Source organism: Arabidopsis thaliana, chromosome 2, assembly GCF_000001735.4.
Source record: "Arabidopsis thaliana chromosome 2, partial sequence".
NCBI classification, from domain to species: domain Eukaryota; kingdom Viridiplantae; phylum Streptophyta; class Magnoliopsida; order Brassicales; family Brassicaceae; genus Arabidopsis; species Arabidopsis thaliana.
Window position 1 is genome coordinate 14,897,987 of NC_003071.7, and position 23,042 is coordinate 14,921,028.

Below are 23,042 nucleotides of genomic sequence, written 5' to 3' on the forward strand. Positions count from 1 at the left end.
TAACTTATTTATTTAGAATATTGAAATTTAAACTTTTGTATTTACATTGTTATAGAATATACACCAATCAAATTCAGTTTTAGTCAAATTCGAGTTTTGACTTCAAAGAGAAAAATCATGAGATTCATCACTTTTTTGTTCTTCCATTTGACTGCAATGTGGAGGGATTGGAATTTATTGGTATACCAAAAAAAATACATGATATACGGTTAAGTTCCTCGTGCCATTTACCTTCAAAAACCGAAGTTGGTAGACCCGGTTCACAATTCATTTTTTTCCGAATAACCAAACCGGCCCAAAAAGTTTTATCCTTTTGTCTCGGTCTAATCCATTTCTCTAGTGCCAAAGCTAACAATGGCGGTTTTGGAAGCTTCTCTCTCCATTTTCTCCTTCTCTTCTTCTTCTTCCTCTTCAAAACCTTATCTCTTTTCTAAACGCTCTTCTTCCTTAAAACTTACTGCCCTTAGTCTTCGAATTCCCAGCAATCTCTCTCCCGTCTTCTCTCTACGTTCCGGCAGCGATAACTCACGGCGGCTCGTCTCCGTACTCTGTTCCGTCGCGGAGAAAGAAACATCGGCGGATGAAGAAACGTCGCAGGAGGAGAAGACTGAAGAAACCCAGAATTCAAATCTGAAAAGGAAGCTTTTTGTATTCAATCTTCCTTGGTCTATGAGTGTAAATGACATTTCCGAGCTCTTTGGACAATGTGGGACTGTGAACAATGTCGAGGTCTTTCTTCTTTCTCAATTTCGTTTCAATCTTTATGTTATTACTAGCAATTGCCTTACCTCAATTTATAAACTTTTCCTAGATTATAAGGCAAAAAGATGGAAAGAACCGAGGATTTGCTTTTGTAACTATGGCTTCTGGAGAAGAAGCTCAAGCAGCTATTGATAAGTTCGATACTTTTGTAAGCTCAAATCCCTTAGATTCTTTTCTGATTGAGTGTTGTTTGTTTAATTTCAAAGCCTTTTAGGTAGATAGTTCAAACTACTAAATCATACATTGTGTTGAGTTGTTAGCTAAGGTTTGATGTTTAAGCTTCTATCTTCTTTGTTTTCAGCAAGTGTCAGGGAGGATCATTAGCGTAAGCTTTGCAAGAAGGTTCAAGAAGCCTACTCCGAAATCACCGAACGATCTTCCTTCTCCTGCCCCTGGAGACACTCGTCACAAACTCTACGTATCTAATCTCGCTTGGAAAGCAAGATCAACACATCTCCGAGAGCTTTTCACTGCTGCAGATTTCAACCCGGTCTCAGCTCGGGTTGTTTTCGCTGACCCCGAAGGTAGATCTTCTGGCTATGGCTTTGTCTCATTTGCTACTAGAGAAGAAGCTGAGAATGCAATCACAAAACTCAATGGGAAGGTATGAAGTTCCAAGCATATTAATATAAAGTTTGCTCCTTTAGCCTTGAGCATGTAAAGTGTTTCATTACAATTTGGTTTTTCTATAGGAGATAATGGGTAGACCTATCACTCTAAAGTTTAGTCTGAGAAGCGCCAGTGAATCTGAAGATGGTGACAGTGTAGAAGCTAACAACGCTTCTGAAGATGGAGACACTGTAGAAGACAAAAACACTTCCGAAGAAAACATTGTGGAGTGACTCTTATTATTTTCTCTGTTATCCGATAGGAGCATGAGAATCTGACTAGAGATCTTATTACAGTTTTGAAATAACTACTGCTACAAAGAACACAATAATGAAGATGTAACAGAAATTCAGTAAACTATACTTCAATCCTGCTAATGTGTGATGAATCACCAAGCCATTGCCATCCTGCTCCTTCATACCGAGTAAGTTCGTCGAACGAGACACAGCTTCCTGTTTGGTAATGCCTTCTTTTGGACTTCACATTAGCATCCGTAGTCTTAACCATGAAATGTCCAGTAGAATGTGACCTCGAGAATCGCCAAGCCGAGGCTTCTATTAGCCTTTTGCTTGAACCAGCGGTTGGAGGATTTTCCTCATCATGGTTTATGTCCTGAATAGTAATTGTGACTGTGTTGTGGAATGATTCAAGCCTTCCAGATCCAATCATGCCAGGATCTAACTCACACCGGCAAACAGGACAAGTCTTGTGTAACTCAAACCAAAGATCAATGCAATTTGAATGAAAGGGATGACGACAAACCGTTATGAGCCTAACTGTATCTTCATCTGAAAACTCTGACAAGCAAATAGCGCATTCCGTCCCATGATTTTTCTTAGTTGCAGATGAATAGTGGAATACAGGAAAGGACCGGATGATAAACGGGTCGAGGCCAGTATTTTCAGGCGGAGTGGCCACATGGATTAGGTCACCGTAAGGTGTTCGTTGAAGGTTCCAAGTAGTAAATAATCGATTCAGAAGAAACTGCCATAAGAAAAGAGAGAAGAATCCGGCGAAAATTACAAAGAGAAGAACACCGGTCAAAACTACGGTGACAGGCATGGAAACACTAGGGAAAACAGCAGTAGCTGGTATTGAATCTATTGATGTTGTTGACGACATTTGAAGGTTGATGATTAGAGAAACCCCCAGATTCTACCAGTTTCGTAGATTGCTTGGGATATAAGAAAGGTTGTTCTTACAAATCCTTGTGAGAAAAGGAGTATTATTGTTCAAGTTAATAGAGAGAAATGAGGAGAATAAAGTGGCTATGTCTGAGAGACAGAAGTGGCTTTGCTTACCATTTTGAGCGAGTCTTTTGTGACAGTTAAAATCGTTGTCTTAATAATAAATCATTTTACTGTTAAAAATAACTCAAAACGAAAAATTAATATTGACCATGGAAATAAAGAAAAAGGTTTAGGTAGCAATGATGATCCGGTTTACAAGTACGCAACATTATTTAGTTCGGTTTGATCTTCTGCAAGATTAGATTTAGGATTGACAAAGAGAATAAACAAAAAGATGAGAGTTTTTGTCTTTGTTGAGTGAGTCACAATCTACAACCACAGAAGGGAGGAAGCTAATATGTCCACACAGTTACAAGTCTAAAAGAAGCTATACCTTGATCAACAAATCAGTGAAAATGCAGTGACTTTACTCAATATCGTCGATCCAATCACCATAAACACGACTGATTTTATCTGGTCCTTTCCATTTCCGTTGAGTTCTGACTCCGTTGGGTTTCTGCGTAACAGCACTAGATGTCCGTTGGGATGAGACTCCAGGAGAAACAAGGCTAGTCACTGTGTCTACTTGTCCTCTCTGCTTTGTGTCCAAAGTGGCGGATGTTCCGATCTTACATTCTCCTTCAACGAGTCCTCCGCCAAATGTATGCAACTCTGCAAAAGATACCATAAAGACTCAAACTTTTAGCTAGCGACGATTGAAACTTTCTGCATTTCCATAGCCATTAGGAACAAGCAGATCAAGAATTCTTTCCAATCAGAAACCAATTGACATCATCACGTAATGGCAATGTAGCAATAGGAAACATTTCAACAATCTCACTCGATCCACTTTAAGTCCATTAATAGACATTGTCACCAATCCATTCACCAAGCACGATTAACTAATTGGCACCCACAGTCCATATAAAGAATCCTCAAGGAAACCAATACCATTACATATACAATTCAACAGACTTAACTTAAGCTAATAAAGATAGTTCTAGTGTTCAAAGATGATCTCTTAGTCCAGAGAATTAGCATCCATTAACCTCTAGTGACACTCTAAACTCACAGTTCATCAAGCAACACCGATTAAAACCCATTTCTAAACTACATTCGTTGGGGTTACTAATAGATGAAAAAGGCCGTAGCTTTACCTGAAGGTCCATGAGCAAAATGGCAGTGAGAACCAAAAGGACAATAGCCAGTAGTCTGCCACTTATTGCAAATCCTTGTCTTCCAATTCGGAGACTTGAGAGTCTGAGCAACATTGCCACGAGGGCCTAAACTAACCGCAAAGCTTTCTCTGTTTCTTGAAGCCTCTGTCACCGTCTCCTGCCAATTGGGCGGCGGCGGCGGAGGAAGACGGAGCTCCTCCGCGCTGTGAGCAAAGTGGCAAGAGCTCGCGGAGTAGGGACAAGTTCCGGCGCGGAATTTGAAGCAAAGCTTCGTCTTGAAGAACGATTTCCCGATCTCGGAGGAGGAGGAAGATCGTGTCTTCTTGCTCGGAGACTCTGCGCCATCAGAGTTTATGGCCCAGACACGGCTGTAATCATCCTCAGTGGCCCAGACGGAACTGTCGCCGGAATTTGGAAAACAATTCTCAGGCGGAGGGTCGTGGGTGATTCTCACGTGAACTGCATCACTGCCGTAATCTCGCCGATGACTCATCACGTCGACCAAGAAACCCTAAACCCTAACCCAGGAGTAAAAGCAAGAGGAAGTGGAAAGAGATAGAGAGAGAAAGAGTAGATGAAGAGGAAGTGGAAAGTAAAGTAGAGTAAAGCCACTCAAAATCGTACTAGTAGTAGCATTTATATAAGGATCAAAATGTGATTAGCTATAAAATCAATAATGGTCACAGATTAAATAAAAGAAAGAAGTTTAACTAATGTTGATAATTAAGACGAGTAAAACAAAAGTTGTTAGGCAGAGAGGATTTCTATTTTTAAGAGCTTCACTTGCTCTACTAGTTTAGCAAGTTGTGTAAATTCACTTCACACTCTCTGAATCGATTCTACCATATGAAACCGCGCTTGTACATTTCAAGAATCCAACCCAAACAAGTTTTACAATGCTGACTAATCTCGATCACCACTTCTTTCAATTCTCAAAGAAAACTCAATTGTCTCTTTGAATTCCACATTGCTATCACTTGCACAACTCGATACTCCATCATGGCGATTTCGTAAATAGATGAAACTAACTTACACGGGTATAAATTATAACCGGAGACGCCAACTCTTACTTACTTGTAAAACAAGCTACTGGAGAGAAGCTTGATTCTTGAAACTTATCCCTCATAAATGTCCCAGCAAAGCCACCGATGATTATAAATTATCACCTCACCTCATTGAACACGGAAAGGGGATCCTAGCAGCTCACCCATTGTGGAAGAAATTTTCGATCAGAGCACATCAACATCCAGGCCCTCCATCATCTCACGATGAATCATTATGATATCAACACATAAGATTTTTGTTGATTTACTAAATTGGTATACATCTAGTGTTTGGTAATATATAGGCTAGAGTTAAGTATCTTTAATGATACAACTTCCATTGCTTGCTTCATTATCTCATCCGCATGCAACCTATTACTTCTGACAAGCCTCTCAAGGAAGAACCCATTGTCCAGGGAAGAGCTGCATCAGAGTCTTTCCCAGAATCCAGTCCATCTCAGAACTTGACAAGGATGCTTCTTTTGCAATGATAGTCACAGCTTCTTTAGCTTCTTTATATCCACATTCAAGAACAACAAATGGGAAGTCACTGCAGCAGATGGAAAACAGCCAATCCGTATATGATCATGTATTGTTAGTAGATATAGAAGGTTTTTTGTGGTTTTTAGTCGGGAAAGCGAGGTAAATAAGTATGTTTACCTGCCCCACATGACACGATTTGCCCCAAAATGGGACACAAGTTGAGATAGGAGAGGCGATAGGTCCTGATACGGGAAGCCGGTTCTTGAGATCCTGAATAGAGCACTGAATTTCACATATACCTGCTTGTTACAATATTCTTCCCTCAGACTCGTATAATCTATAATCTATGAGAATTCAGATTCTAAAAGTAATTTTTTTTTCTTTTTCACCTGTGGAAATCTAGACAGCTTCATGAGTTGAGAATAAGCAAGCTTTGCCTCACCACTTCTGCAGGTTGTTGAAACCATGAATATTAGTACTACATTCTATAGGAATTTCAGGGGACGGGATTATTTTTCACAAAAAGCAAAGAACAGCTCACTCTGGTACTTTGCAGAATCCAGCGTGATCTAGTAAAACAGTTGTCTTTGGAAATTCTGTGCAAAGTTCCTCAATTTCTGCAATGTGAAGATCTAGACCCTGAATAAAGAAAACAAGATTCTTAACGAAAGAACTTCGCGTAAACCACACAACTTTGGAGACCACAAAGGTGAAAATACTACCAGACCTTCATGCACATGAAGCCAACAGGCACACAAAGCTCCCCTGCTTTAGAGAACAAGGCTTTACCAACAGCATTTGTCATCTGTGTTGAGTCATTGACAATCAACAGAATACGGTGGAAACTTGATCTAAGGTCATTGGAATGGTTAAACTGTTACCTTCTGACCCGATGGCCACAAGTAGGGATTAAACCGAACAGCACGATAATTACTCTACAAAAAAAGATTTAAGTACTCTCAGAAATGAGATGCATATATAATATTTGGAGATGCTTTGAGTAACAGTGAAAGGGAAGACCTCTAAAACAAGATTCTCAAGGTGCGTAATTCCACTGCCATCTTCTGCAGGATTAGCAAGGCAACAACCGACAAACTTTGATGGGTATCTCTTCAGAACACTGTCAATAAGAAACTCAAAAATCATCTTCAAAAGTAACTTGAATTAAATCGCTGATATTGCAGACTTGATTGGAGAATCACTTGAAAACTTTTAATTTCACGCAGAACCAAGACCAACCTATGCCCCAGTAATGCATCCCATAGTCATATACTAACAAAAAGGAAGCGAAACAGATTTACCATGACTAAAATAAAATGAGAGAAGCATAAATTGTGAAAGAACTATAGTATCTTCTGTTAAGAAATACAAAAACATCTTTTTAGAAAAATGCAGATTCAAGTATTAAAAAGGACGAGACCTTGTTACTAAAGAATGGTCAAACTTGTGATTTATGGGTTGCACAATGAGAGCTCCATCTACTCTTGCCTCTTCCATGTTCTAAAATAAGACGAACAAACAACATCAAAACAGAGGAATAACACAACAAGTATCAAAGAAGAAACTTTTTTCCATTTTTTCTCAACAACCCATAATAGTGTCAGAGCTAAGTTTAAACCTTAAGCAAGAAATTGACATCACCAGTCAAAGTAGGTTCTTGGCCAGGAAAATAAGGATATGTCTCGGCCTGAAAAACACGTATATTTGGAGATTCATTAGATCACTTAATCAGTCCTTATCATCTAACTAGGATCAATCTTAAGTGCATTTGCCTTAATTGCTTGATTGCTTAACTTAGTGATCCAAAAAATTCCACAATCGAATTAACAAAGTGTAAGAGTGCGACCTCTTGAGGAGAAGCCCAAATGTGGAGATGAGAATCGATAACTCTCGAGGTAGACGACGTTGTTTCTGAGTCAGACCCAGCAAAAGCCGCCATTTTTACCGTCCTGATTGTTGATGCTATCTTAGTAATAGTACCGATCGATTTGCTTCCTCGGAACAGTACGGACGACGTTAGAGGATGACTGGAAAATGCTAAAGAATTCGTTAATCTCAGAGTCACAGCCATATCCCCCCGACAATACCACCAATCACGTAAATATCATTTAATGGGTTTTTTGGTAAAACGATAAAAATATGTTTGGGCTATACATGTATTCATGTTCGGCCCAATAGTCCAATATCATAAAGTTCCAATCGAATTTCTACATTTGTAAACAATTCGATTTTGTATAACAAACAACTATATATAAAAATCTTCCAAAATTGTTTACACTGTTAAAATCCTACTTGTATTTGCATTAAGCTTTTTTTGTTTTCCAATTTTTGCATTAAGCTTTATATTATTACTTTTTAGTGTTTGTTTGATAAGATCAAAAATCACACATATTATTTGTATATATCTACTCTATATATCGGACTCTACCTCTTCACATAATTCGTTGCCGTGCCAATCTACATCTCTCCTCCTTCTCTCTACGACATTCTCGAAGCCATGGCGAACGGATTAAACGGCGCCAGTTACGGTCCACCAATCAAGCCACCGGTGAAAACTTACTACAGTCATGGCCGACGCGGCTCCGACGTAGGTTGCGGTATCTGTGGTTGTTTCTCCAGCTGTCTCCTTTGTTGCGGAGGTTGTCTCGTAAACATCATCTGCAACATCCTCATCGGTGTACTCGTTTGCCTTGGAGTCGTTGCTTTAATCCTCTGGTTTATCCTCCGACCAAACGTCGTGAAATTCCAAGTTACGGAAGCTGATTTAACGCGATTTGAGTTCGATCCAAGAAGCCATAACCTTCATTACAATATCTCGTTGAACTTTTCGATACGTAATCCTAATCAACGTCTTGGGATACACTATGATCAGTTAGAGGTGAGAGGTTACTACGGTGATCAGCGTTTTTCTGCTGCGAATATGACGTCGTTTTATCAGGGACATAAGAACACGACGGTGGTTGGAACGGAGTTAAACGGACAGAAACTGGTTTTGCTCGGTGCCGGTGGACGGAGAGATTTTAGGGAGGATCGGAGGTCTGGGGTTTACAGGATCGACGTGAAGCTCAGATTTAAGTTAAGGTTTAAGTTTGGGTTTTTGAACTCATGGGCCGTTAGGCCCAAGATTAAGTGTCATCTCAAAGTCCCCTTGAGCACCTCTAGTTCAGATGAAAGATTTCAGTTTCATCCCACCAAGTGCCACGTTGACCTCTGATTTTCTGATTTTTTTCATTCAATTAGTGGTTTTTAGTTTTTAGTTTAATAGTTGTTTTTTAGTTTATTGTGGGAACCATCTTTTTTTACTTCAAGTGTTCAAACAATCCTTAGGGTTATTGATCATATCTTGCAAACCGTAGAAGTGCCTTGGTTTGTCTTTTATTCTTTCTTAAAAGGGTTTATTGTTAAAATAGGCACATTTTTAAAAAAAACTTTGATTTTAAGCACATTGCGTGTGGGCATCGAAAAAGGGAATTTTGAGAGATGAAATTTGACGATAATACCCTTCGGAGCGTTAGGTCGGAGTTGAGAAGAAATTTTTCAGATCCATCTCTGTCATTAAGTTTCCGTCATCTCTGATATCTACTCCACCGAATTTTTTTGCTCCGACAATGTTCAAAAACTAAACCCTAAGTTGTACATAGGGAACCCAAGGAGAATATCAAACGAATTGTAAGAATTCATCCTCTTTCTCTTTTGTTTCCATCACGTTCATACTTTCATCATCTCTAATATTCACAAAAACTAAACCTTAAGGGAACTAGTACATAGGGAACCCAATAGGAAAACCAAACGAATTGTCAATATTCATCTTCTTCCTCCTTTCTTTCCATCAAATTGGAGAAGCCACATCAATCGAATAAGAAAAAACCAAATTTGTATATTCAATCGGAGAATTTGATCTAATATGAACCACTTAACAAAAACCCAAAACGAATGCTTGAAATCACCTTTGATAACTTTGCAATTGTTTAACAATTGGAAATTGAGAAGTTTAAAATCTCTTTTTTTCTTCTGAGATTTTCAAATTTGGAGATCTCAAAAACACATCTCGATATCTAAGCCACCACCCTCGAATCTCATCATCGCCGCTGCCATTGGCACTCAAGATCTTGCCATCCTCTTCTTGATGCTTGTTTCACCGGAGCTATATATAGGCTACCACCCTTGCTTCAAGCAGTGTTCATTGCCTTCTCATCATCGTTAACGGGAAGCCATGTTGAGAGATGACATATACTCTTGTTTTACCGGAGCACTAAGCGGTTGTCATCGTCGGAGTTCTTCATTATCGTTGATGGAGCCGAGATCGAGAGAAATCATGTCTCAATAAGAGATTATTCAACAAGGGCAAAATCGTCATTCGACAAGAAAAAGAGTGCCTATTTCTATAAACATTTTGCAATAGTGCCGTATCTTATAAGATTTTTATTTTTCTGTGGCTTTTCAACAATTAATCCTTCTTACAATTTATATTATTAACTAAAAAGAAAAAACATTGTCAGTAACATTAGGCGTGAGAGTAGACCATAGGCGAAGTCTCTCACAATGTGAACTATAGTGCCATTGGTAGCTGAGACAAACTCTACAACGAATCTCCTAGAAGTCAATGTATACACGTCAACATCATTTGCATCAGATTTAATGGATAGAACGAAACAATATAATTAGAGATCATGCTTAAATATCTATAAGAAAGCGAATCCTATGAATGACACTATTTGCAAAACTTAGGCTTCAAGTCATAAATCCACTTAAAATAACAACAAATAGTAAGAGGAAACTGCGTCAACAAGATTAAAAAGTGGAAGGTAATTAACCGAACAAGCCAATGATTATTTGACACGTACAAGTGAATGAGAGAGGAGCGTCACGATAATGATTGTGGACTAAAGTGACAGTCGTCATTATGACAGACCGCGTGGCATCATTTATCTCACCAAATGTCCTTTTTCATTATTTTCCTGATCAAATTAATCACAAGTGGAGCACCCTAATTAACACGTTGATATGACGAACCGGACACATTAACACTTGCCATTACGTTTTAGATTTGATTCCTTCAGCTTCTTTAAGTTTTAGTTCAGCAATTATTTGATCGATTTGGATATATATTGAACCTATGATGATAATTTAGTAGTAGTGTAATGTAATTTTTTAGAAAATAATGTATGAAATTCATCAGTTTCATTTTTGGATAAATTCCGGTTTAACAAGTATGGTTTGGTACCAATTAATTAATTGATTAAAAGTTTCAAATTCAATAAAAATAATACATGTGGCTGATTATCGAATTTGATTCATAAATAGAGGAATATTTAAAAACGATTATTGAATAGAGGAGATTGGTCACTTTAACTCCTCATAGTAGTAATAATTTTCTGATTTCACTGAATCCAAGTAAATGCCTAGAGGAACAACAACGACGATTCTTTCCAGCTGGAATATTAATCCGAAGCACGAGGCACTGTAACGGTCCAAAAATTCCAGCTGGATTGCATAACTACTCTTAAAGGCGCACTCTAACCTACTCCTACTTCACTCTACTGTTAACCTACGCCTCTGTCAGCGTACTCTAGCATGACAGTTATAATTTCATCGGCGGCGAGGTTTTATTCGATTTTATCTGCCTTTCGATCAGTTATAACAGAAACGCGACTCGCAATATTTTAATTGGAAGTAAACAAATCGACATGCGATGCGACGAATAAAAATTAAGATTGCGATTGCTAGAAGTCGGCGGTTTTCCGGTGAGAAGTCCGGCGACGGGGAAGTGATTTCGTCGTGAAGCTTTCCGTCTCTTGTAGGTTTCGTACACTACTACGGATGGATAGAGTATCGGCTCTGATAAATCCAGAAATTTCGTCGCCATTTTCGTCGGATGATTCTAGTGGAGATCAAAACAATCAAATCAGGAACTCAAATTCAATGTGTTACCAACAGAAATAAAATTCGAAATGGGAATCGAATCTGCAATGTACCTAGATGTTTCGAAGGACGCATGAATCCATTAAACTGAGCCAAATCTGAGAAAAATTCAAAATCGAAAAACCGATCAAAATCAATAAACACGAGAAGATCAATCAATCAATCAAAAACAGGTGGATCGTCGGATTTTGAATAGGAGAAGCCAACCTGATTGAGACGGAGCGTAAGAAGTGAGGTAAAGGATGATAAAGCAGATGAGAGTGAGAATCGGAATGAAGTGAACAAGCTTCTCTTGTTTCTGATTCGTCGTAACAAAAGGAGATTGCAACGATGATAACCGTCGCGGCTTAAAGTCTTTGAGCTCGTGATCGTCGTAATCTACTGCGGATGACGACGAAGAAGGAGAAGAGGAAGCTGGTTTCAAGTCATCAATATCGTAGGTATCGTCCTTTCGTCCTCCATAGCTATGGAGCTTCGAAGCTGATGAGTCTAACGATATCCTCTGCATCGCCGACAGAGAGAGAAAGATGAGGGAGGCTAGAGAAAGAAAACTTAGTGAAGGTTATGGTTCGTATCAAATAAATATTGGTGAGTATCCCATAAGTAAATAAAAAGTAAATATGCACACACATGAGTTTATCATATTTAAATAGGAAATAATTATTACGCGATTATTATATATCTCTGTCTAATAACGAGAGTTGTCGTATTCGCTACTCATTTACTTTGGAATCTAGTAAAAAAATTCACAAAAAAAGAGAGATGTATATAAATATTTAAAAGAAAGAGGTTGGGATCTATAGAGAGTGTAGAATAACTGTAACACCAACGGAATTGATTCGGATTAATCTGATTGCTGAAGTTTATTCTATTTTTAGAGCGAATATATATATAAATCTTATCGTTTCAAGCAAACAAATTATTATTGCTTCACACAAAAATAATAATTATTGCTAAAAAAAAAGAAAAAAAAACATTGCATACCAAAAATTATGATTGGTGAACAAAAACCTAAATTATCCATAAAAAGTTTGTCCGTCTCGTCTATATGGGCATATTTCAAGGCTACAAAAGCCCAGCCCATTAAAACATTTAAAATAAAATCTTGACGAACAAGTAAAATGGACGGTCAAGATTGTATCGCAGATCAAGCAACCTGGTGCTTTAAACTAGAAACGGAGGATCTGTGATTCCGATGGGAGTGAGATTGAAATTTCTGGCGGCTCTTTCAAAGGAAAATTGTAGATTGTATTCAAATACGTTGAGGAAGAAAGAAGGTGACAAAGAGGAAGACGAAGAAGAAAGTTGTAGAAAGTAATGGTGTTGTGGGAGTTAGCTCTAGGAACAGCTTACTTCTTGGGGATTAGGCGGACTTACCGGCTCGCATTGAAGACCCAGCGTCGGCTTGTTAGCCCTAAGCATCCAAGGATTCGAGATTTTATGCATCGGTGAAGTTTCTTTCATCTTTACGCTTTTCTTTTTGTGGATTTTGCGATTTGGTTGTTTCTGATTTAGGTTTGACTGGAAATACGTTTCTTTGTATATGAATTGGCCTCTTCAATTGATGAAACTGCTTTGTTATTGATGTATCGTTCTGATTGTTTATTGTGTTTAGGTTGATTTCGATTTTCTACTGTCCAGTTAGTTTTGTTCTGACTCCCGTATCGCTATAAAAATGTGATTTAAGCAATGCAATGCAATGCAAGTGGTTGGATTTAAGTAAAATCAAGAGGTAGGCTAGTCCTATTTCCACGGTTTTGATTCGTTGAACTTACTTATGTGATTTCGTAATTCTATACATTGCTCTTGAACCATTCGATGTGAGATTCAAGAGTAGAGTGACACGAAGCTATGATGCATTTATTCATAGAGGGAGAGATAGAACATCTGGTGTTTCCTGGATTGAAGTCTTATATTGTGCCCGTTTGGGATTTGTAAGTGTAGTTGTCGCTAGGAAATATATTTGTTGATGCTAAGGTCATACAGTCGTATAGATAATGCTACTGTTAAACGAGTCTTGAGTTGTGTATTTGAGATTTCCATTACCGACTGAGACGATTGGTGTGTTAACTTTCTCTCTCTTTCCTTCCTTTTATGCAGGAGGACTTATCAAATCTTTGATATGGCACTTAGGGTCCACAAGAACATACAACAGAGAGACATGGTTATTGGTCGGAATCTTGGAAACTGGATTCTCCGGGGGCTTGACCGGATGAAGCCATCGGCTCAGGTTCTACTACCAAAGAATACAGAGCCAAGCATAGACAAGGCGAAAAGAGTATTACAATCAACCCGTCTTAAACCACATGTTAACACGCAGACTCCTCAGAACCGTGAGGTTGATAGGAACTTGTTCATGTCCTTGAGGAACTTTCGGTCCAAATACCCCATTGCTTCGATGATGATGATCAAACCTCCAAGATCCACGGGAACTACTACTCAGTACAGGCCTTACAGTGTTGGTGAATCCAGTCTGATTAAACCAATTTATGCTAGAGGCGGGTTCAACAGCGTCATCAGGAAGGACATTTTGCAGTGGATGGTGCAGAAGAGATAAAGCCGCCAAAATTCATCAAAGGCCCTTCTGTTTCTTAGATTACAACATACTCAGAAGGAAACACTTGTCTCAACCGTATCACTTTGTATGAGTTTTTAATAACCGGTGGATTGATAGGAAAATCTCCTGGACAACTAAAAATTGTGACTAGTATTACTTACTTGACTAACACGTCTATCTGTTCTTCTTCTTCTTCTAATTACAACCAGGAATGTCTTCTGAGAGATTTTGGGTTCTATAATCAATAACAAAACAATCAGGTTTACTTTTCGGGTTTTCACTCTCGATTGGATCCAATTGGCCTATAGACTGACTCGTTGTCTCATATCAGTCCTCCAATTTTGCTGAATCATTCTTTTTAGTTTTTTACTACTGACCGAAACTGAACTTATCTAATTTCGTGACAGACAAATGAGTACATAATTAAAATTTAAGATTAGGCCCAATAATCTGCATTCAGCATTATTCTGAAGATGTCTCTACTGTAGTGGTTACGGTTTTTACATGAAGCCTGCTATATATATACTTTATCAAATATTTCAGAGCTCAAGCAGAGAGCTTCCTTCTCTGGCAAGCACGAAAAGGCCACCATCTCCTCTAGAAATCCTGAGATCCTTGTCGAGATAAGTGGTCAAGAGCCAAGAGCTGCCTCGGTTTCCTGGAAACGGAAGCTTGAGAGGTGGCTGACCAGAGAGTGCCCGTGAAATGTTTGCTGCCACATCTTGTAAGGGGTTCAAAGACTGCTTTAACAACGAAAGGCTAATCTGCTGCCCAAAGACGCCCACACTCTCTGGGAGATCTACACTTGATTTGATCACCGGGGGTTTTAGCGTGCCTTCTTTGAAAGAAACCTGACATTTACCAAACATTAAGACAACCAGATGGTGATACCAATACAAATTCAATCTACAAAGAAACCTTTTTAACATAGCTTTGTTTTAATGGTAAGGTTTGATTGACTGGAATGTAATCAAAAGTACAAACTGTTAATGCTTCAGTGACCTTAATACTCAAACTGGTGTTTGTAAGTTTAGTTACCTCAATTCTTGAAGGGCTTCGAACTTCAAATGAAGCAGTAGCACTGAAGGAGAAGTCTGCAAAAGGGCTGGAGAGTGTAGTGGAGTTGTCGATAATGAGATTGTTTGTGTCTATTGACTGACTTATGCTTTTAACTTTCAACAAAGGTGTCGAACCCGCAGCTAGTAGAGGAATCAACTCAGAGAAAGCAGTGTACCTATTTCATAACCCAAGAAAATACACAAAATTGGAACAACAGTAACAATTCCTGGATTATTATCATTCTTCATCAAAGATTTCACAATGTCTCATTCTCAATTCACAGTGTTGAAATTCTCAGCGACAACTAAAGGTTCCTACATCATCGAAACAAGATCATTTAACTTACAGCAAAACCCAGTTGCCGTCGAGAAGTTCTGGATTCTCTAACGGAGCCGGAGTAGGATTCAGAGCTTCCAGTTGATTCACAAGCTCCAAAACCTCCGCTCGGACTTCTGACCCAGCTTTGAAACCTAATTCAGTTCCGTACACCGAATCCGCCAAACACCTTTTCAGCTCCCAAGTCGGGTCAGACACCGCACTTCCATTTCCAGCGTCGGCTTCAGTTTCTCCTCCAATTTCTCCTCCCCACTCGTCTTCGTTCCTTGGAGGATCCGATTCCATAAACCGGGTCCCGGATTCCTCAAGTTCGGGTCCGGATTTCTCGCCCCATTCGTCCGTAATCACATTCACGGTCACATTATCTGGCTGAGAGTCGGGCTCATTTGCATCTCCAGGTTTCTCACCCCATTCATCTGTAACTGCAGACGCATCTAGGTCGGATTCCGATTCAGATTCCGAGGGCAGAGAAGATCGGATTTTAGAAAACCGGAGTGGCTTGGGACGATAACCAAAAGAGAAAGAGAGAGAGTTAAGTTTTAGGGAGATAGAAGGAGAGAAGGTCTTGCTTGGATTTATGGAGGAAACATAGAGGAGTGAAGAAGGACGAGCGACGGTGAAGAGCGTAGCCATGGCCGATCTTTGTGTTCGAGCTTGGTGAGAAAATTTCGGAAAACAAGATTACTCAAGTCTTAGAAAATCACACGAAATTTAGATGACCCCAGAAAAAACGCAATTTTAAAACTTCAAAAAAAAAAAAACTTTAAACTAATGGGCCTGACCCAGGCCCATTATAACGATTTGTATTCGTCTCTTTCCCTTATCCCCGTAGTGATACTTTGTCTGAGTGAGTGAGTTTGAAATCAATCATCAATGGCTGCTTTTGCTTCTGGTTTGGCTATAATCTTCAACTCTCCTTCACTAAACCCTGTCACAACTCAAGCGACCTTCCTTTCTTCGAATCGGATTCGTTCCTCTCCTCGCGTTTTCAGTGGATTTCACAGCCTCCGACGTCGCGGCTTCCGGCGATTCTCTCAAAATGTTATCCCCGACCGGTTTAATAGCTTCTCATGTAATTGCTTATCCGCCGTATCCACCAGCACTATCGATTACGAGGTGAATTTTCGTATTCACGTCTATACTAGTGTTGCTGGTCTATCAGTCTGAGTGATAAAATGGAGAATTGCGTATAAATGGCTGGTTCCAAGGTCTATGTATATATACCATGATCATGTAGTTGTTGTACATTAGTTAGATAAAAATTGAATCGTTTTCATATATGATGCAGTTCACGGATGGTGGCAAAGAGGTGGAATTAAGATTGAGGTTAAAGACAGGTGAGATACTTTCTCCAAAGGATATATCTGTTGACGCAGATGGAACATCGTTAGCCGTTAAAGAAAAGCGGAATGGATTGCTGATTACACTTCTAGAGACTAACCATCTCTTTGAGAAGATTATGCCCTCTGAAACAATATGGTTAGCTACGTGTAAATCTTGCATTATATGACTTGTTTTTGTGATGTGTGACATTTCCTTGAGGGCTGAAGTTTTGGTTTTGATCCAGAACAGGTACATAGACGAAGATCAGTTGGTTGTGAATATGAAGAAGGTGGATGGGGAATTGAAGTGGCCTGATATTGTCGAGTCCTGGGAGTCTTTGACTGCAGGAATGATGCAACTTCTTAAAGGTGCATCAATCTACATTGTTGGAGATTCAACTGAAATCAACCAAAAAGTGTCTCGAGAGCTAGCCGTTGGCCTTGGGTATGAATTCAGATTCTTCTCAGTGGGTGAATTCAGTTCCCGCCTTTCGTTCATGAGCTCAGTATGAATAGTATTTCAGAGTCTTATACACTTGTTATGATCTGCAGGTACAGTCCTTTAGATTCAAAGGAATTGCTGGAAAGCTTTTCCAAGCAAACAATCGATTCTTGTAAGTTTGCTTTTGGATCATGGTCATCATCTAACAAGAATCTTCCTCACTTCTCAGGACCCTTTTGTTTGTCTTCATTTTAGGGATTCTTGCAGAAGGGCCGGATTCTGTAGCTGAAGCAGAGAGTTCGGTATTGGAAAGCTTGAGCAGGTAAAAAGTCATGTCTAGTGTTCAATCTCTTTCCAGTTACCAAGATTAGCCACTGATCTCCATGTCTTTGCAGCCATGTGCGTACTGTTGTCTCAACTTTGGGAGGTAAACATGGAGCTGCGGGGAGAGCTGATCAGTGGAGACATCTTTACTCCGGATTTACCGTTTGGGTATCACAGACTGAAGCCACAGGTCAATTTCTCTCTACATCCACTTAAAATGAACCCTTCTGAACAGAAAACGAGAATCACTGCTTATACATTCAAGATTGGTTCTGAATGTAGATGAAGAGTCAGCTAAAGAAGAAGCGAGGAGAAGTAAGCAAGAGAGGGAGATTGGGTATTCAAACGCCGACGTTGTGGTGAAGCTCCAAGGTTGGGACCCGACGCATGCAAAGAGCGTGGCTCAGGCTTCCTTGAGTGCACTTAAGCAACTGATCATCTCAGACAAGGGACTTCCAGGTAATAAATAGAAGAAACCCATTTGTAAATTGATGCTTTAATCTGATAAATGTTTTGGAGATTAAATGCGTCTTTTATGATATTGAAGGTAAGAAGAGTTTGTACATACGCTTGGGATGCCGTGGCGATTGGCCCAATATAAAACCGCCGGGATGGGATCCATCGTCTGACACTGGACCTCATCCACAGTTTACATAAACAGTGTCAAGACATGCTTTTTGCTCTCTCCTACAAACGAATGCTCTTGAAGAAATTTTCTGTTATTGTTGTCATTGTCAATGGTATTTAATTGTTAAAGAAGTTGTATATTGGATAATTTGAGAATTGACTACCAATCTGAGTTTTAAATGGCACAAAGCGCACCATGGCTCAGAGAGTCCTTTAGTGCGCTATGTGCCATGGCTCACCAAAGCGCGCGCTTTTTAGATCTGTGGTGTTCTATTAACAGATTCTCTGCATATGGTTTTAGCCTTCAAGCTTATATCGTCTATGGTGTTCTATTTAGAAAAATTAGGGATTTTACATCTTCTAACTGGTTAAAATGTCGTGGGTTAAGAGGTAAGGGTCAAATCCGTTTTAGTTTAAGATAAACCTAGGATTGATTTGGTTTGATAAGCTAATTATAACTCATGGTTAAACTTTCTAGTCGTGGATTAGGTATTGACCAGCTAAATTGAATCATGTATTAACCAGCTAGGTTTAGAAAATGGTTTATCCTATTCCTCCTAGTCATTTCTTCGTGCAAACCCTAAAATCACAGAATTCTGTTGTTGGTTTCGAAGAGTTTTCGCCTGAACACAAGAGGCGATCGCTTTGCCACCTTGTGCATCGGCCAAGGCTCACGTATGGCGTGCGCATTATAGATGTCGCCTCGCCTCCACGTCTTGTTGCCCTATTCTTAGAGCATCGGTGCGCTATGCGCCATGGCACGCCATTAGCGCGCTTTTTAAAACTAAGGCTGTTGAATAACTTCCAGCTGATGAATTAAACCTCACAAAGAACCAAGGCTGTTGATCAATAAAAGACTCTTTGATTCCAAGTAAAGAAAAACAGGATAATGGAGACTAGTTTCACCAAAAGAGTAAATATAACAGTACTACTACTAAGTTTCTAAAGATCAAGTCACGTTTGTCGTAATCCAAACTATTAAGGTTTCACGACAGCAAAGAGAAGTCGACACATTAATCTAACCCAAACTCCTTTGAAGGCCTGTTATTGTAGATATCAGCAGATCATCATCTCCTACAATCATACTCAGCGTCTTATAAAATTCCTTTCTCGACACCTTCTTCTCCTGCAAGAGCACACCGATTATGTTAATACAATATGATAACCTTGACTATTGGTAAAAGACATGGTTTATATTATTTACCCTGAGTTCCTGGTAACCAGCAATTATCAAATCCATGTCTTTACGAGCAATTTTGCTCGAGATTGCTTTGAACAGCAGAGGGAAAGGCATTATAGGAGATCTGGGCCTTCTACTGCTGGAGCTATTCTTTTCGCTCCCTGAACCTCCATTTGATACCCTTCCTGGCTCCTGCTTCATACAAACAAGCAACATTACTCGTTTGTGTCCATATCAAATATTAACAATGACTGCTTGAAAATGAGAATCTGATCAGGTACAATTCAACTTACATTTGAGGGAGAACCTTTGGGTCCTTCCAAGGTGAGTCCCGAACTCTCGTGCCTACTCTGAGTAGTAGGAAGAATATTCCCTGCACAAACAAAACATGTCATCCCGTTTCGAATACTACAGAAAACAAATGTGATCATCGAAATACCCATATATATTAGCCATGGATATCTCACTGGACCCTTGGGATGATGAAGTATGTTTACCACCCCCAGAGGTCACAAGGTGATGTGGATCCTTTTCTAACTTATAGAGGAAGATTTCAGGATCCAAATAGCTGATCTTCAGTAAGATCTATATGCTGTCTCCCATTCAATGCGTCATCAGTTGATTTTTATGGAAATTACAGGAGAAATAACAAATGGTAATCACCTTCAGCATTGGGGATAGACAGCTTGAAGCTAACTACAAATTCTGGGTAAATGTGAGTGTTCATATTCATGTTCCAGATAAGGTAATGCTTTGGACTCTCAACATCATCAACCCCATTATCATACTCTTCTCCACCAGTAAAGTACTGCGTGTTATCACCACGAAGAGGCTCCATATTCCCCATTATTACGCGGCACAAAACCATGTGCCGCACACCATTATCGTCAATATCACAGTATCTAGCACTGTAAACAATATCTTTCACATGTGCTTAGATAAAACCATAAAACAAATGAACTATAAAGTGAAACAAAAATAGCATAAGGCAGGCTAAATGAGAGAGGAACTGGCATAGAGGGCGAATAAAAACCTGAAATAAGGGCAGTTTGCAGCGTGAACCCCAACACCATACATAGACTTTTTAATGAATGCTCCACCCACTCCAAGTCCATGCATCATCACGGCAGATAACACTTCCTTCTTCGCAGGAACCCATGCATATCTAATGTTTGCATCTCCTCGGTGTTTCTTAGTGATGTCAGCTTGCTTCTGGAAAAGAGATAGACGAGCCTTTGCAATCTCGCTTGAAAACTGATACACATCAAGCGACTCTACATGCCCTAGAGTGGCAGCACCCAAAGCAAACATTTGTTTGACAGCATCTTTATCAAGCTCCTCCTCAGCAGGCTTGACACCAGAGAACCGATCAGTTTCTGTTTTGTCCCATTTCTCAACAGCATCATCAAGCTCACGGCTGCAGCTATCCTCTGATGCCTCGTCATTTGGCCCATTTGAGGATCTCTGAACAGCTTGAAAATCATCCATATTGTCACCAGACTCGTCAGTGACCACATTCAAATTCAGCCTCGGTAACTCCCCACTATTTACATCAATTTCAATGTGCAGCTTGATCTCACGTTGATCATGTTGTTCCGGATCTTCCCCACGGATATGATGGCAGCCGTCCCTTTCGAGGGTGTCAAAAGTTTCAGGGAAAAAGCATTTGCCAGCAATATCAATCCAAGCAAGCTGGGTTTTTACACCTGTTTCCAAGTCTAGTCGATACATGTGCAAGAAATCCAGGAGAAAATGGCGACCGCACCAATTGAACTCAATTGTAGCTCTCTTTGCTTCAAGATCATTCCTGATGTCGCATAGAATATGATCAGGCAAATCAATCCATTCACCATTCTCATGGAACATTACACGTTTTGGCACTCCTGTCTTCTTATAATAAGAGAAGTATCTGACCAAAGACTTCTCAACATGATTCTCAGAAACAATAACTTTGTTTTCACCATCCAAATTTCTCCTTTTCTCAAGCTTCTGGGTGGAACTGTTGGGTGAAAGCACCCATTGCAGCTTTGCATATGACCTTCCAGAATCATAAGGAGTATAGTTCCCTGGATGCTTTCTCTTCTTCCCAAGACCATCTTTATAACTACTATCCGATACCTTGACGATTTTGGCTTCCATTTTTCTCTACTAACAACACTAAACCTATAACCTTGAATATAAAGTCAACTAACACACCGAACTGTCTAGCAGTACTAAGGATGGGAACTCACCAACAGCTTCGAAAAAAACTGCAAGAAGAAAGGTGTGCATCAGATATGAAAAAAGTGCAGTGACTGTATATAAAATAAAAATGAAAAGACTCTCATCATGCAATAACCTACTTAACAAAAAGACACTGCTATAAACACCAACAGAAAGCAACTATATGAACAGTTATTCATGAGTTTTCCTACAAAGCATCATGTTTCAATTGAAACAACACTGTCGAATCGATACCAGTAAAATCCCTTTACAAATCATAGGAAAAACAATATAAGAAAGATTACAAGAAAGGAAAGAAGTGACAACTAACCTACACAAGGATGAAAAAAGAGGTTCAGCTACTCAGAAGGCAAGATCTTATAACAAACATGACAGAACAAAGAAGCAAAACTGCAGATACAAATCCGGACTAGATAGAACGGTAAACTCATCGGAAAGCTTGAGACTTACCAGGCTGTAGCACTTGTTGATAAATACATTAGTATTCATGTTGGCAAAAAGTAATCAGAGAAGAAACGTCACCGTATTTCTTCGATGTTCACAAATGTCAACTCTGTAAGACAAGCCAAAAAATTTAACCTTCAAAGACAGAAACAGACCAACAAATAACAACAGGCTATCAAAGCTGTCGAGACAAGCTCTCTTCTGTTTAGGTGAATACATGAATCATAACAACAGAAGCTTAGACGAGACATTTTCACTCTTAACAAATTATGTAATAGCAATCTTTTTCAGCTTTTCAGCGAAACCCCTAATAAAATTATGCAAATAAACCATCAATTGACACCAAAACATCTCAAGAACAACACAATTCACAACAATTTCGACTAAATGTAACACACCAATTCACAGAATCATAGATTATATCAATAAAGACAAATTTAAACTAACCTTATGAACTCTTGAGATTGGACGCAAGGCAAGAGCAATATAAGAGAAACTGTAAAAGGGGAGAGAGAAGCGAGAGAAAATTGCTACAGCAACGGAAACCCTAAACCGGCGACGACGAAGAAGAAGAAATCGTTTGGAAAAAGACGAGCCATTTATATATATTCTCTCGTCGGCGAAAAAATCTAAGTCGGCGGTCTACTCTTGGACACAAAGCCAATCGTTTAGGCAAAGAACAAAGTTACACATTTTTTTTTTTTACGTCAAAGCCCAATTCTAACTGGACCGTCACCTATCAATTCTGACCCGGTCAAACACGGCCAATTTCACTATCAAGTATAAACAAGTAAATAAATGTGTTGTAAACTACTCTATTATAGTTACATAGACATTTTTTCAGTTTTAAACTAGTTTTGTCAGATATCGCTCCAATAATATAAATTTATAAAATTGTTATCATAAAAAATAAATTTTCAATTTTGTCAAGATTGTGGTTTTAATACTTCAGACCAGAAAAAAATTTAATTTTTGTTTTAGTTTGAGTGGTTAGGACATATGTTACGGAATTTAGAAGAAAACTTATTTTGTTCGGTTACGTTAAATTTGAAAATAAACTCATCTCTTACGTATGCATTCAATTATTATATTATATACATCTTTTATCTAAACTTTCCTTACGCTGTACAAGGAAATTACAAACGTTCTCTTTGAATTTGTTAAAGTTGTGTTTATTCTAAAAATTTCAGTGTATCTCCGATTATTCCGTTTTTAATTGTTACATCCACTCTGCCTGCCTTATTGAATGATTAATCTCTTGAAGAAATCAGTTATCTAATTACCTTCCATCTAATCCGATTA

At 39.1% G+C, this 23,042-nt stretch overlaps 10 protein-coding genes and 2 long non-coding RNA genes across 15 annotated transcripts; 6 read left to right on the top strand and 6 right to left on the bottom strand.

Moving 5' to 3' along the window:
* The first annotated feature begins 269 nt into the window (after window positions 1-269).
* Window positions 270-1,764, top strand: AT2G35410 (RNA-binding (RRM/RBD/RNP motifs) family protein). Its single transcript, NM_129093.4, has 4 exons — window positions 270-729; window positions 812-910; window positions 1,064-1,366; window positions 1,455-1,764. The coding sequence occupies exons 1-4, from the start codon at window positions 355-357 to the stop codon at window positions 1,602-1,604; spliced, it is 927 nt and encodes a 308-aa protein (NP_181084.1). The 5' UTR covers window positions 270-354; the 3' UTR covers window positions 1,605-1,764.
* On the bottom strand, window positions 1,729-2,706 carry AT2G35420 (RING/U-box superfamily protein; the record flags this gene model as incomplete). Its single annotated transcript, NM_129094.2, has 1 exon — window positions 1,729-2,706. The coding sequence occupies exon 1, from the start codon at window positions 2,491-2,493 to the stop codon at window positions 1,729-1,731; it is 765 nt and encodes a 254-aa protein (NP_181085.2). The 5' UTR covers window positions 2,494-2,706.
* On the top strand, window positions 1,925-2,611 carry AT2G08730. The gene has a single exon (NR_140398.1). It is a non-coding gene; the product is annotated as an other RNA (long non-coding RNA).
* An 11-nt stretch (window positions 2,707-2,717) lies between the features above and the next one.
* AT2G35430 (Zinc finger C-x8-C-x5-C-x3-H type family protein) lies at window positions 2,718-4,399 on the bottom strand. The gene is made up of 2 exons (NM_129095.4): window positions 3,758-4,399; window positions 2,718-3,272 (listed from the first exon to the last, which is right to left on the bottom strand). Exons 1-2 carry the CDS (start codon window positions 4,269-4,271, stop codon window positions 3,028-3,030), a joined length of 759 nt encoding a protein of 252 aa, NP_181086.2. The 5' UTR covers window positions 4,272-4,399; the 3' UTR covers window positions 2,718-3,027.
* Window positions 4,400-4,457: 58 nt separating this feature from the next.
* AT2G35450 (catalytic/ hydrolase) lies at window positions 4,458-7,402 on the bottom strand. Its single transcript, NM_179914.3, has 10 exons — window positions 7,151-7,402; window positions 6,923-6,991; window positions 6,725-6,804; window positions 6,325-6,424; window positions 6,186-6,239; window positions 6,032-6,109; window positions 5,846-5,943; window positions 5,694-5,751; window positions 5,482-5,603; window positions 4,458-5,371 (listed from the first exon to the last, which is right to left on the bottom strand). Exons 1-10 carry the CDS (start codon window positions 7,373-7,375, stop codon window positions 5,215-5,217), a joined length of 1,041 nt encoding a protein of 346 aa, NP_850245.2. The 5' UTR covers window positions 7,376-7,402; the 3' UTR covers window positions 4,458-5,214.
* Window positions 7,403-7,801: 399 nt separating this feature from the next.
* AT2G35460 (Late embryogenesis abundant (LEA) hydroxyproline-rich glycoprotein family) lies at window positions 7,802-8,518 on the top strand (the record flags this gene model as incomplete). Its single annotated transcript, NM_129098.1, has 1 exon — window positions 7,802-8,518. One exon carries the CDS (start codon window positions 7,802-7,804, stop codon window positions 8,516-8,518), a length of 717 nt encoding a protein of 238 aa, NP_181089.1.
* Window positions 8,519-9,270: 752 nt separating this feature from the next.
* AT2G08735 lies at window positions 9,271-9,730 on the top strand. The gene has a single exon (NR_140399.1). It is a non-coding gene; the product is annotated as an other RNA (long non-coding RNA).
* Window positions 9,731-10,500: 770 nt separating this feature from the next.
* On the bottom strand, window positions 10,501-11,877 carry AT2G35470 (ribosome maturation factor). The gene is made up of 3 exons (NM_129099.4): window positions 11,434-11,877; window positions 11,280-11,324; window positions 10,501-11,185 (listed from the first exon to the last, which is right to left on the bottom strand). The coding sequence occupies exons 1-3, from the start codon at window positions 11,732-11,734 to the stop codon at window positions 11,028-11,030; spliced, it is 504 nt and encodes a 167-aa protein (NP_565804.1). The 5' UTR covers window positions 11,735-11,877; the 3' UTR covers window positions 10,501-11,027.
* Window positions 11,878-12,356: 479 nt separating this feature from the next.
* On the top strand, window positions 12,357-14,062 carry AT2G35480 (envelope glycoprotein). Of its 2 annotated transcripts, none has more exons than NM_179915.2 (2): window positions 12,357-12,674; window positions 13,327-14,062. In NM_179915.2, the coding sequence occupies exons 1-2, from the start codon at window positions 12,544-12,546 to the stop codon at window positions 13,781-13,783; spliced, it is 588 nt and encodes a 195-aa protein (NP_850246.1). In that variant the 5' UTR covers window positions 12,357-12,543; the 3' UTR covers window positions 13,784-14,062. The 2 variants fall into 2 exon arrangements, with proteins under 2 accessions (NP_850246.1, NP_001324694.1); NM_001336556.1 differs by having other exon boundaries at window positions 12,368-12,958.
* Window positions 14,063-14,111: 49 nt separating this feature from the next.
* Window positions 14,112-15,908, bottom strand: AT2G35490 (Plastid-lipid associated protein PAP / fibrillin family protein). Its single transcript, NM_129101.3, has 3 exons — window positions 15,189-15,908; window positions 14,822-15,017; window positions 14,112-14,634 (listed from the first exon to the last, which is right to left on the bottom strand). The coding sequence occupies exons 1-3, from the start codon at window positions 15,809-15,811 to the stop codon at window positions 14,323-14,325; spliced, it is 1,131 nt and encodes a 376-aa protein (NP_181092.1). The 5' UTR covers window positions 15,812-15,908; the 3' UTR covers window positions 14,112-14,322.
* A 42-nt stretch (window positions 15,909-15,950) lies between these two features.
* Window positions 15,951-18,682, top strand: SKL2 (shikimate kinase like 2). The gene is made up of 8 exons (NM_129102.4): window positions 15,951-16,294; window positions 16,467-16,657; window positions 16,751-16,945; window positions 17,053-17,114; window positions 17,198-17,264; window positions 17,338-17,456; window positions 17,549-17,725; window positions 17,814-18,682. Exons 1-8 carry the CDS (start codon window positions 16,052-16,054, stop codon window positions 17,921-17,923), a joined length of 1,164 nt encoding a protein of 387 aa, NP_565805.1. The 5' UTR covers window positions 15,951-16,051; the 3' UTR covers window positions 17,924-18,682.
* Window positions 18,683-18,703: 21 nt separating this feature from the next.
* Window positions 18,704-22,496, bottom strand: SRO1. 3 transcript variants are annotated; one of them, NM_129103.5, is made up of 7 exons: window positions 22,188-22,496; window positions 21,747-21,849; window positions 20,107-21,322; window positions 19,737-19,981; window positions 19,367-19,446; window positions 19,098-19,265; window positions 18,704-19,019 (listed from the first exon to the last, which is right to left on the bottom strand). In NM_129103.5, exons 3-7 carry the CDS (start codon window positions 21,210-21,212, stop codon window positions 18,912-18,914), a joined length of 1,707 nt encoding a protein of 568 aa, NP_565806.1. In that variant the 5' UTR covers window positions 21,213-21,322; window positions 21,747-21,849; window positions 22,188-22,496; the 3' UTR covers window positions 18,704-18,911. The 3 variants fall into 3 exon arrangements, with proteins under 3 accessions (NP_565806.1, NP_001323747.1, NP_001323748.1); NM_001336558.1 differs by having other exon boundaries at window positions 21,607-21,849; NM_001336557.1 differs by having other exon boundaries at window positions 19,367-19,981.
* Between the last annotated feature and the right edge of the window lie 546 nt (window positions 22,497-23,042).

Excerpts from the sequence above, each read along its gene's own strand:
- AT2G35430 (NM_129095.4), bottom strand. The coding sequence starts at position 4,271 with ATGAGTCATCGGCGAGATTACGGCAGTGATGCAGTTCACGTGAGAATC. Across the intron at positions 3,273-3,757 it reads TTTTGCTCATGGACCTTCAG|AGTTGCATACATTTGGCGGA; the intron begins GTAAAGCTACGG and ends TATCTTTTGCAG.
- SRO1 (NM_129103.5), bottom strand. The coding sequence starts at position 21,212 with ATGGAAGCCAAAATCGTCAAGGTATCGGATAGTAGTTATAAAGATGGT. Across the intron at positions 19,982-20,106 it reads GCAAACTGCCCTTATTTCAG|TGCTAGATACTGTGATATTG; the intron begins GTTTTTATTCGC and ends TATTGTTTACAG. Across the intron at positions 19,020-19,097 it reads CTGGTTACCAGGAACTCAGG|GAGAAGAAGGTGTCGAGAAA; the intron begins GTAAATAATATA and ends GTGCTCTTGCAG.
- AT2G35450 (NM_179914.3), bottom strand. The coding sequence starts at position 7,375 with ATGGCTGTGACTCTGAGATTAACGAATTCTTTAGCATTTTCCAGTCAT. Across the intron at positions 6,992-7,150 it reads TTTGGGCTTCTCCTCAAGAG|GCCGAGACATATCCTTATTT; the intron begins GTCGCACTCTTA and ends CGTGTTTTTCAG. Across the intron at positions 5,604-5,693 it reads AGCTGTCTAGATTTCCACAG|GTATATGTGAAATTCAGTGC; the intron begins GTGAAAAAGAAA and ends TGTAACAAGCAG.
- AT2G35490 (NM_129101.3), bottom strand. The coding sequence starts at position 15,811 with ATGGCTACGCTCTTCACCGTCGCTCGTCCTTCTTCACTCCTCTATGTT. Across the intron at positions 15,018-15,188 it reads GACGGCAACTGGGTTTTGCT|GTACACTGCTTTCTCTGAGT; the intron begins GTAAGTTAAATG and ends GTTATGAAATAG. Across the intron at positions 14,635-14,821 it reads GAAGCCCTTCAAGAATTGAG|GTTTCTTTCAAAGAAGGCAC; the intron begins GTAACTAAACTT and ends GGTAAATGTCAG.
- SKL2 (NM_129102.4), top strand. The coding sequence starts at position 16,052 with ATGGCTGCTTTTGCTTCTGGTTTGGCTATAATCTTCAACTCTCCTTCA. Across the intron at positions 17,115-17,197 it reads CAAGCAAACAATCGATTCTT|GGATTCTTGCAGAAGGGCCG; the intron begins GTAAGTTTGCTT and ends TCTTCATTTTAG. Across the intron at positions 17,457-17,548 it reads ATCACAGACTGAAGCCACAG|ATGAAGAGTCAGCTAAAGAA; the intron begins GTCAATTTCTCT and ends TTCTGAATGTAG.
- AT2G35410 (NM_129093.4), top strand. The coding sequence starts at position 355 with ATGGCGGTTTTGGAAGCTTCTCTCTCCATTTTCTCCTTCTCTTCTTCT. Across the intron at positions 730-811 it reads GGACTGTGAACAATGTCGAG|ATTATAAGGCAAAAAGATGG; the intron begins GTCTTTCTTCTT and ends AACTTTTCCTAG. Across the intron at positions 911-1,063 it reads TTGATAAGTTCGATACTTTT|CAAGTGTCAGGGAGGATCAT; the intron begins GTAAGCTCAAAT and ends CTTTGTTTTCAG.
- AT2G35480 (NM_179915.2), top strand. The coding sequence starts at position 12,544 with ATGGTGTTGTGGGAGTTAGCTCTAGGAACAGCTTACTTCTTGGGGATT. Across the intron at positions 12,675-13,326 it reads ATTCGAGATTTTATGCATCG|GAGGACTTATCAAATCTTTG; the intron begins GTGAAGTTTCTT and ends CCTTTTATGCAG.
- AT2G35470 (NM_129099.4), bottom strand. The coding sequence starts at position 11,734 with ATGCAGAGGATATCGTTAGACTCATCAGCTTCGAAGCTCCATAGCTAT. Across the intron at positions 11,325-11,433 it reads TTACGCTCCGTCTCAATCAG|ATTTGGCTCAGTTTAATGGA; the intron begins GTTGGCTTCTCC and ends AATTTTTCTCAG. Across the intron at positions 11,186-11,279 it reads GCGTCCTTCGAAACATCTAG|AATCATCCGACGAAAATGGC; the intron begins GTACATTGCAGA and ends GATCTCCACTAG.